The sequence below is a fragment of the Convolutriloba macropyga genome, chromosome 12, assembly GCF_964194025.1.
Source record: "Convolutriloba macropyga chromosome 12, txConMacr16.3, whole genome shotgun sequence".
Taxonomy (NCBI): domain Eukaryota; kingdom Metazoa; phylum Xenacoelomorpha; order Acoela; family Convolutidae; genus Convolutriloba; species Convolutriloba macropyga.
In genome coordinates this window covers 35,995,156-36,006,165 of record NC_134479.1, presented here as the reverse complement: position 1 = coordinate 36,006,165, position 11,010 = coordinate 35,995,156, and the positions used below count along the sequence as shown (strand labels likewise).

Sequence of the window (11,010 nt, the reverse complement as noted above, 5' to 3'; positions counted from 1 at the left end):
TCTGATTAAATACGTTGTGCTTTAGTTTTTTCTGCGTTCTTTGAAACTACTCGTATCATCAGAACTCTTAATGCTATCAACTTAAGATTACAATGCCTTCAATTTAACGCGATCATACAACGCCAAACCATCACTTTCAACACCAAATTGCAGTTTTTTTACTAAATCCTAAATAACGAAAACGAAATAGTATTCTTGTAAATATTCCTGTGTTATAAAATATATCTTAAAAAATTTATCTATGCCTTTATTCCGCTTCTCTTCATATTTGACTCTCTTACCTGGCAGAGTTTAGCAGTCTCAACTATTTCAAATATGTTAAATTGTAATTTCCTGCCACTGACAAGCAAAAATTTGAAAATGTTCCATTATTTAAATTTTCTTCCATGTGTGTACCACATGGATTACTCCTTTCAACAGTTTTTGACTTCATGAATGCTCAGCAGACATTTACAAGTGTTATTTTGCAAGCCATTACGATAATTGCTAAGCGATTCCTGCACCGACCTAGAATTGCATATGTTGTTTTCCTCCCGAAATAAAACAAGAAGCAGTTGTGGAAGTTACCAGGCATGACACAGGGTGGCAGAGCGCCGTGAAAAATCATTACTGGAATTTTCATTTACCAAACCGCTGTCTTTGCTGACAATATTTAAAAAAAAATTATGAACAATTGGATTAACATCCTCAAACATCAACATTGAAGAACTTCTTTTCTTTGGCATTTTTATCTGGAAAGGTTTACGTCGTTACATGATAGCAAAATTTATTGACCTTTGCAAACATTGAACAATTGAGTTACACTGAGAACTTAAATTTCAGTATTCAAACGTACTCACCTAAAGTACAACAAAAATTCCGCAATTAAGCATGGTCAGCATCAGCAACAAAGAGGGCAGGGCACAGAATCTAATAGTCAATAATGTTAGACACAAGCCTCCCGTTCCACAAACACGCAGAGATACTCCACACTTTCAGAGTTGAAGACGATGACTAAATACTCCGTGAATAAAGAAACATCTGAACAACACAAGACGTTTAATTTCTCAAGACCATTAATTTCAAAAGAACCCAAAGCAACATAAAAAAGATCAGAACGAAGTAAAACATATTCTAACGTAAAACGTAATCCAATGAGCAAAGAAATAAATTTATTTCGTTCACTAAACGACAGTACATGAGACACTGAAAAAAGAAACTATTCCCATCACTGATCCAAAAACTATCATTAGTTTGCAGAAATTGTACAACATAAAACATGCTCAAAGAGGGATTCTCTTCTAGAAAAAACTCTTTTTCAGACTTAGAGTTTTAAATACAAATTAAAGCAATAAAACATCTACGACAAAACAACAAATTACAAGCAACATTCAAAGTAGACGGTTTTCGGCATTCGGAGGGAAAACTTCAAGATACTTTGAAAACAAGGTCATTACTGCAAGATATCCATTAAACCTGACACCTTTTTGAATTTTATTAACGGGAGCCAGAAGAAATCAATTAAGTGAGTCTCAACGGTTAATATATTGTTTCCAATTCAAATGACGTGATGAAAAAATCATTAGCTGTAAAACTAACCTTCAATTGGCCAACTAAATTTAAGACAAAACAATACCCCAATTATGCGTTTCCTTCCTTAAAACGGTTTCTCTTAATCAAATAAAATTAATAACCATATTTCTTTTTTTTTGTAAAATTGGTCTAACTAAACAAAGGATGAATTAGTGTGTTAGGTTGTTCAAATTTTGTTCCTGTCACCAATACTAAATTACTCAATTGCTCAAAAAATCAAAAAATTGAAATTAAAAAAGTTTCAATGCTTGGCTTGGCACGATCAAGGATCTGATTTGTCAAAGAAGATCACCAGTGAAACACCACTTAACTTCGAAATTGTTTCGCAACACCTACAAAAGCCATTAGTTGCGTCAGATAACCAATGCAATGTAATTACTAATTAAACGCATTGACAAAATCAATTCGGTTATCATTTATTTAAGTATTCAAATAAGGAGGAGCTTGTTTAATTGCACTGGTAGCACTAACTTCGCCGACTTCAGGGGGAGATATAGCACTTTAATTGGGATAAATTTTTGGAAATTGCGGGATGCCAACCCGTAGTTAAGCAGAATATAAACAATTTTTGGCTGGACCGAATGCAAATGAAAAATTTTCACTAGTGGCGTCGCAATTGAAAGATATACAAAAATCTCAAACACATCTTCAAGAAATACGGAAAACTACAACCAAATTTTAAGTACCGCTATTAATTTGTTGAACAAATATACAGCATCTGCCTAATATCTCGTTATCAATAGTTTTATGCAGGTGTTGAAATGCTACAAGTGCAAAAAATTAAAAATTCTTTGCTTCCAATTAGTAATGATCTTTGAAATCATAGAATTTCTGCTAACGATCAAAAACCAAAACTGCTCAAATTGTTGACTTCAATGGCTCGTAGTGCTGTCCTGATGTCCTTACTACAGCAATCGGTGTTAATCAAGTCTTCTAAAAGTAGCATTATCTCGGATTCACCAAACGGACTGACCAATGATTGATTTTTGACCAACCAAATCCTTGCGTGTTATGTGACAAAGACACTGACCAATGTTGCTACTCTCAATTCAGGAAAGATTCTTAGGTTATTAGTTCCCTGGGAGACTGGATCGGCAACCTTTAATTTGTATGTACAGAGCATCTTTAATACCAATCCCCAGAGAAGAAGATGGAAACGCGTCTTAGCATCAGACTGTATCAAGTTACACAGCAATAGCAGAATATACGAATCAAAAACCCTTACTCTTACTCTTGCAAAAAGCCTCATGTACTTGCCTACCATCCCTGAAATCTAGTTTTGATAGCAATCTGAGATCTCATGTGGTCTACGAACTCAACTCAGTTGTTGTGGATGCATTTGGACGTGTCGACATTTGGCAACGACAATTTCTGAGCATCAAATACCGATTCACCGGTGGATCAACATGTAGTGTAATGCTGTGCGGCTCTAACGGCCTTTAATTATAAGATTATTGATCAATGCCAGGATAGCGAAAAACTTATGACCATAGAAGCTCTACACATAAGTAAACGCAAGCCACAACTGAATACGCGCGACGAGTACAAAAGTAGGGAACTAACACTAAATTATTAAGTGCTGAATGCATGTTCTCACTAAAAATTTTCGAATTGCCATTCGAGCAACGTTATTTTGTGGATTCAAACGAAAATCTCCTATTCAAAACTCATACGCAAAAAGACTCATCTCAAGATTTAAAGTTCTTTTAACATTTTACCAAACTTTAAGGTTGAAACCTGAAAAAATTTTTTTAAAAATCGAAAATGTAAACAGATAAACAAGACACGCTGTTGTATATATGCATATCTGTAAATATTTACCTAACAAGTTTTAAGCTCCTGACGGTGCAAGTTATTGCGAAAACGTTCGAGTAATTTAACAATTTTATATCGACTTATAACACTTTTTAGCTTACTCTTACAAACACTTAACGACAACTGTGTGGCTTCTAGTAGTTTTTGGTATGTGTTAATGGGTTTTCAGAGGAAAGAGCCGAAAAAAGTTGAACTCGAGGAGCCGAGTCAAAAAGTGGAAATTTCACCATGCCAATTACTTGTCTACCCTCATCTCCCGTAAAACGACACTACAGTTACACGTTTAGTAACACGGCAGCCTATGATGATAATTGCGCTGTGTGGGAGTGCGAAACTATTTATCTCAATTTGAGTTCCAAAAGTTGTGAAGTTTTAGTGTTTTCGGACTTATTGGGATTATGACATAAAATCTAGAAAAAATAATTGCGAGTTGAAGAGACCTCAATAACCTCGTTAAAATGACTTCATAATCCCTTTTTGGAGCAATTGAGTCTGCTCATGTATTGCAGTTTTACATTTGCCCTATACAATGTTTCAGAAGTTCAAATGATGGAAAACGTTAACTCTACTCTCAGAAGACTGCATACCTTGACTAGCAAACTAAAGTATACTGGGGAGTTCGATGCCGATAGAATGCGCGTTGGTGACAGTTACTGTTTATTACCTATTTGTAATTTTGCATTGTTAAATTATTCTCCAAATTTAGCCCTTGAGATATCAAATATCGGAGTGGAGTTATATGGAGTATCTGATGCAAAGTTTGTGGAAGGATTTTACCGAATAATGAGGGACATTTTTAATTATCAACCGAAAGTTAAGCAAACTCAATTTCTATCAAGCTCGGGTTTTGCCGAAAAGAAAATTTCCCTGGTCGCTGACATTATTCACGTAATTTTGTCCAAATATCCTACCAAGGCAAAAGCAAAAGTTGTTGCTGCTAGTCGGGTATTTCCACCAAACAAATCGGCGCCTCCTAACATGGGAAAGGTAGAACGGACTCTTCCCTTGATGTTAAGTGACCCTGCATTGATAAGAAACATCCATGATGAGAAAATTTTGAGCAGTTTTCCACAACCAGCGCTTCGGAGGGGTTTTGCTGCTCCTGTGCTTCCAAGCAATATTGAAAGTCAGTACCCACCCAGCTTTGCGCAACATCATATAAAAGTACCCGAACAAAGTTCTGAAACTTTGGCGCAAGGTAATCAGGACCTCTGTAGATCTGACCAATTAAGCAGTGCGAATATAAGCAGTACATTACCAAAGTCTACTTTGCCAGATCACGGATGTCAGAAGTGCCTTGACCTGGAAAAGCAAACGGAGAACTTCACTGAAGTAATCGATACCTTGACCAATAGTTTTTCAAATATTGCTCTTAAACTGGAGCGATTATGCTCACTAATGGAGTCATCGGCTACCCGACAGATGGGACTGGAGAAAAAAGTCGACCAGTTGCTGCAATCGAGCAGTTCGAAGAGCGGGAGCACAAGAACTTTGGATAACCTCAGCGCCCGAACTTCTTTGTTGGAAACAAAACTTCAGCTGCTTGAAGAGTCTACTACTTACAATACTGACAGAATTACCTCTAAAACTGCTGACACTAGTAGCTTCAAACACATTCACGATACGTCTCTCAGAGCTGGAGTTTTGACTAACAGTGGGCTTGACACTGCAGTTGTCAATGGACGCGGTGATCATTCGTTCTCGCAATTGTCTGATCAAGGCGACCAGTCGACCGTGCTTCGATCGGAAGTGCTGCGGGGTTCCAAAGAAAACCTGGAACTTCAAAATACCAGTAGCAGCAGCCAGATTTTGAATAGAAATTTTGAGGAGATTATACCAAGCAGTATGGAAGCAAACGGGTTTGAGATAAATGGATCCGGCGCACATCGTGAAACTGGAGGTACTCATAATTTGGCTAGTTGTACTCAGACATCAAAAGCTCTGAACGGTGATCTTGTTACAAGCCCCTCAAACATTGATACTCAAGCAATCGACCAATCTGCAAGAGCTGCTGTTGATTCAAGTCTCCTAATGATGCCATCATCTTTAAATGAACAAAAAGCGAGAATCGAGGCGCTGTTTATGGAAACTTCTAGCGCCCTGAAAGTTCCCCTGGCGGCGGGGGTCGACAAAGAAAATCTTTCCAGAAATTCGTCTTTTGATCGCAAAACTGAAGCTGATTAAATTTAAATTCATAAATTCGTCTTATGATGGCAAACCTGAAGAATAAAAATGTATGCTTGTTGTAAATTGATGCTCGTTGCTTGGAAAAGTTTTGATGTTTGCTGTTTTGAGGAAGTGTACTTGTAAAAAGTAAATATGTAAAGAGTGCAATTTGTACCGTAAAATTTTGTTAGTTGACAGAAAATGTTAAAATGAATTATCGCAGTTTTCGGACAGAAATTGATCGCAGTTTTCGGGCTTCAAATTATTATGTCTATCAGATATTTTCGGATTGAAATTTAGATTTCTCACAAATTGATTTAACTCTGCAATATTTTTGAGCTGCAATCTTGTAAGAAAGGGCACGAGTTCTATGTTTAGCTAAGATGTAATTATTCCAATGATTGATTTCAGATCCTTTGTGCAAAATGGTGTCTAAAAAAGGAAAGAAGTCCGGCGAAAATATCAACAGCCGTCTTCAGCTTGTTGCCAAGAGTGGAAAGTATTGTCTCGGAGAAAAAGCCACCCGAAAGCAACTCAAATTCGCCAAGGCTAAACTTGTGATTGTTGCGAACAACATGCCTCCATTGGTTAAATCCGAAATAGAGTTTTTGGCAATGTTGGGAAAAGTTGGCGTCCATCATTACGACGGAAACAGCGCTGCTTTGGGAACTGCTTTTGGAAAGTACTTCCGAGTTGGTGTTGCAACTATCTTGGACCCAGGAGATTCGGACATCATCAAGACCATGACGCAGTGAAGTTGGAAGTAGACGACAATTTTGGAATCTTGATTCAAAGTTTGCAGCTGTTACACATTGTTTGAATATGGCTCAATTTTGAATTTACAAGTGTGATCTATATTTTTTGACGACACGATGTTGCAAATGTTTGAGTAGAGTGAGAAACATAACACCAGTGATATGTCTCTAACACTTCAATGAGAATACAGACCGTTCGGAAAAGGAGACCAAATTATCAAGTACATAAATTAAACATAAAAGTGTGCCAATGTTTTTTTTTAGAAAAGGCAGTTTAGGCATCCGCCGGCATGATCATTTTCATCTTTCGTTGGTTCCTTATCACTGCTACTATTGCCAAACTGGCTTTACCAATTGCTACATCTTTCATAATGCTTCTTCATGGTTGTCAAAATTGTTTCATTTGTGATTTTCAAAAATATTGGTTTCAAAAGCGTAGACCAATTACTTCAAGCAAAAATGGTAATATCAAAAATGTTGGCAATTAAAAGGTCCATCAAAAAAATAGAGAAGCTGAAAGGCAAAAGAAGCTAAGGTAAAGAAACCAGGACTGTCAAATTTTGACTGCGCAAATTTATCAATTTTCGTTTTGAGCCAGCCATAATTTTTGCGTATTAACATGACATCGTTGAATGAATGAAAACATGGGACTCCCAATAACTCTTGGTGAATCATAAGAGGACAAAATGTATTAATAATGTTGATTATACTTTTTAGAGTTGACTCTTAGAAACTCTGGTTGGTTAGTCATATTCAGTTTGGGCTTTGATTGTTTCTACTATGCTACAAAACTTACAAGAAATTAAGACATGCAGCTCTATTTGCACAAGGATAGATTAAACTGGGTTTATCTGTTGGATACTACGAATTAAAATAAAAATACTGTTTTTGTTTCAAACTTAGAACTTTTTTAACACAATTGTATTAATAGCTGTGATGGTTCAGCCAGCTATTATCTGCCTGGCACTATTTTTTTCAAAGTTCGTGAAAAAATTGTGCGGGATGACATTTTTGAAGGTTGTTATATTTAATCCTGGCAAGGGTCAATTTGTCGATGTCTGTAACTCAAATGCCACTTGGACCGAGAACACTCTTATTTGTGCAAGAATGCTTCAAAAAGAACGACTTTCTTCGAGCGGAAAACGATGTGGCGAGTTCCATAATATAGCAAGCAATATTGGTTTTCTGAAGTGGTACTGCTTATAAATGCAAGTTGCCTTACCAAAAGTTACAAAACGTTGAAAAGTTACTTGTTTTGCATGATTTCGCGATCGTAGTATTCTGTTCATTAAACGTTGTTCTCTTTAGTTAATTGTAAAAAAAAAAATAGCGGCAAAAGTGCGGATAAAACTTTGCAATTTCTCTCACAAGCACGATTGTTTTGGTCAAATTGCCAAAACATTCCGGAAATTTTTGGATGAAAATTTTTGTTTGTGTAGGTAACTGTAAATTGATGTACTCACCGTAAGAAATTTGCAATTCTTTCCTCATTTTTTAAGTTTCAGCTGAAAACCATGATACTTACTCTTTTTTGGAACTGAGCTGGATTGCTCAAGTGAATAGCCAAGCTATTAAAAAAATTAGCGATGAAAATTACAAATTATTTTGAAGTGATATTTCAGAAGTTTCAATATTTTCGTGAAACCAAATGACAATTATTCTACTGATTTTTTAGTTAAAGATGAAATCACCTAATTTTTTTCCGTATAAGAAGATCAAGTTACCTATCATTAGCAGAACTACTGATTAGCGGTAAGATTTTCTGTTCTGCAGTGTTTTATTTGAAGGGGCTTATTTGCAACCTCAATTTTGCTCTTCGATTTTGAAAACAACGGTGTAATTTTGATTTCAAGTCAAAAGGGGTCAATAATGGGCTAGCAATTTATTGGCTTTTTTGATGGACAGCTTTAGTGATCCGTCAATGTCATTTTTTGTTATAAGTGTTTTGAAGACCTATTGTTTGTCCCCCTTCAAAGCAGCTTTTTAATTGCTCTCAAACTAAGTTTTTAGCAATTATATTAGTCCTGTCGGTCTTTTTTATGAAATTTTTCACTTGACCAATTTTTTGTCTGACGCATTTGACTTTTTGTCCTCAAAAACGGGATAAACAGGTAGCGCCCAGCGGGCATTAAGTGCTCTTAGAACCTTTTAGCTCACTAGTCTTGGAGTACGCGATTCACAGAATCGGTTTTGGAGACTTATACTTATGGTGCGAAGGGCGGTTCTTACAGATTGACTCCGCCACTGTCCCCCCCCCCCACTTTTGCCACCTCATCACCCCCCCCCCCCCCCGTGGACCCCCCCCCTCTGCGCTCACATACGCCCCTTCAATTAAGCTAAAGCTAGCCTCATTAAAGCGTGCCTAGCTACTGGCGAAGCCAACCGCTCGCCGGTTGTTTGAGAGCAATTCGCCCGACGTTAGTCGGTTATAGTTGTTTATTCACAGCTATCAAGTAAATGTTTACGTTACTTCATTTTATGCTGATTGGTGTTGTCTATTGTGTGTTTTTGGACTCACTTTAATTGCGTGAGTTCAGCTCAAGCGAGATAGTTGTTCCTTTTTTCGTTTTACAAATTTGTATAAGAGGAAATTTTTTATTTGACGGGTTTCTTTGATCCACTCGATTGCGTGTCTCTAAATAGTGAACAATTTTGTTTTAACAATGAAAAGTTGTCTCAATGTGTTTTCAATGTCTCAACGAAATGTGGTGTCTCTAAATGAAAAGTGTGTCAATGTGTTGTATTGTAATCGTTTTCGTGTTTTCCGCATATTCGAGTCGTTTTCGAGTCGTCATTGGGTATTGAAATAAACGTTAGAAAATCAAGTAGCGAGCTTTCAGGTCACATTTTGATGATTGTGTCTTTTTGTTTTCAGAAATCATTCGCTCAAAAATAAAAGGTTATTTTTGATCTAAATTTCTGAAAATTGAGGCTGCTACATTTTCGTCTCGAAAAATAACACTGACTGCTTAGCTATTTTGCTCTCTTAAGGATTTCAATTCTTTCCTCTGAGCAAAATGCTATAAAATTTGATTTCTCAACTGTTAAAAAATGAAAGTATAAACGGTTGCCGCCGTATTGGCCGACATGGCGTTTAGCTGACAACCAAAAAAAAGAAGAAATTTGGCCGACAATTCACGGAAAAGGCGTTAGTTGATTAATTCTGAAGCTCTGATTGGCCAATTTAAAACGGTATTTCGCAAGCGGGGAAATATACGGACAATACTATTTAAGGGTATGGCTAAAGTAAAGCAAGGTCAAGCCTTGTTAGATGTTTTCGGGGAAATCATATGATACTGTCTCGCGGTTTCCCTAAATGACAACTAGGGGGTGCGGCCACGGATAGGCCGAGTGGAGCGGCACCCGACTACTGATAACGGTCACCGAACTACTGATTTATCGAACAATGAGGTTTTGTGACGAATAATGATAAAACTGACGGCTAAGTTTTTCAGTTTTTCCTTATCGGCTAATTTTCTTAACACCAGTATAAACTATTTTTAACATTAGAAATGAGCGTCTTGCGATCATATTCCCAAAGGATGTGTTAGTTTTCATGTAGATTTTAAATGCTGGAAATCGTGCATTCAAGATTGCCGAATTCTGATTGCTGAGTCTTTAAATATTCCAAAGATCATTTTTATTAACAGCCGCGAAGCGATAGCCGAGGCTCTTATTTGCCCAAAGAATTTGAATTGTATTGAGACGCTGTCTTTTTTGTTTAGATCCGTTCACACATTTTCATGGTTTTTTCAAATTGGAGTAGTTGGTCACGCCGAAACAGGAAATGGAGCGAAAATGCGAGTGGTTTTGCGGCGTGAAGTTTTTTCGCTCTAATTTTTAAGTAGAGTGAGAAAACGGTGTTTGAACAAAATTTCGCTTTCTCGCTAGTGGTTTTTGTTCACATGCGGCAATTTTACTTTGGTTTTTACTGTTTTTCAATTTTTTGGATGGGATTTTTCTAGGTTGTTTCCCAATCTATTCATAGTTCATTCCAGTTTGTAGGCCTAGTTTTTTGTTAGACTCGCATTTACATTTCTCGCTAGTGGTTTTTTTGTTCTCGCTAGCGGCATTTTGACAATGATTTTGTTTTTTTAGAAATGATGTTCCCAATTCACTCATAGTCCGTTCTAGGTCTAGTTTTTTGTCCAGTCAATGAAAATTTTTTGAATTGTACGTCAGGACTTATCCTGCTACGTTTTTTATTTCGTCGTCATGATTTTTGTTACGGTCATATGACGTCACAATCACTTCAATTGTGCTTTTTGTTCATTCGTTTATGCAAATTCAACTTCGTTCAATTTCATGAATTACCTGTGTGACGTCATTTTTCACTCTTAGTTGGGCGAGTTTTTTTGTTAATTTGCGTGAATAAGTTTTTGGTCGCACGTGACTTACCTCACTCTCAAAAATGACTTCCTCACTCTGAAATTGACTTTTTTTAATTCAAAGAGATAAGGTCAAGTGAGTGCGTGTCACCCTAATTGAAGATTATTTGAGAGCAGCTAATGGAAGCAGCAATAACTTAAACAGATTATGAATCAAAATTTATCTCAGCATTCAATAAAATTGTTTTTTTTTCGTATACTTTTTTGAGATTTCAGATCTACAAAGCTAATGCGGCTATTTTCTGGCAATCTGCCAGCTATGTTAAATTTTTTTCTTTAGTTCGGTCTGTGCTGCAAGGATGGAGTGTAATTTT

At 36.7% G+C, this 11,010-nt stretch overlaps 2 protein-coding genes across 2 annotated transcripts; both read left to right on the top strand.

Annotated features, from left to right (window-relative positions):
• Positions 1-3,726: 3,726 nt before the first annotated feature.
• On the top strand, positions 3,727-5,882 carry LOC142351024 (uncharacterized). The gene has a single exon (XM_075403081.1). The coding sequence runs from the start codon at positions 3,886-3,888 to the stop codon at positions 5,569-5,571; it is 1,686 nt and encodes a 561-aa protein (XP_075259196.1). The 5' UTR covers positions 3,727-3,885; the 3' UTR covers positions 5,572-5,882.
• An 85-nt stretch (positions 5,883-5,967) lies between these two features.
• On the top strand, positions 5,968-6,408 carry LOC142351133 (uncharacterized). Its single transcript, XM_075403229.1, has one exon. The coding sequence runs from the start codon at positions 5,979-5,981 to the stop codon at positions 6,306-6,308; it is 330 nt and encodes a 109-aa protein (XP_075259344.1). The 5' UTR covers positions 5,968-5,978; the 3' UTR covers positions 6,309-6,408.
• Positions 6,409-11,010: the final 4,602 nt, after the last annotated feature.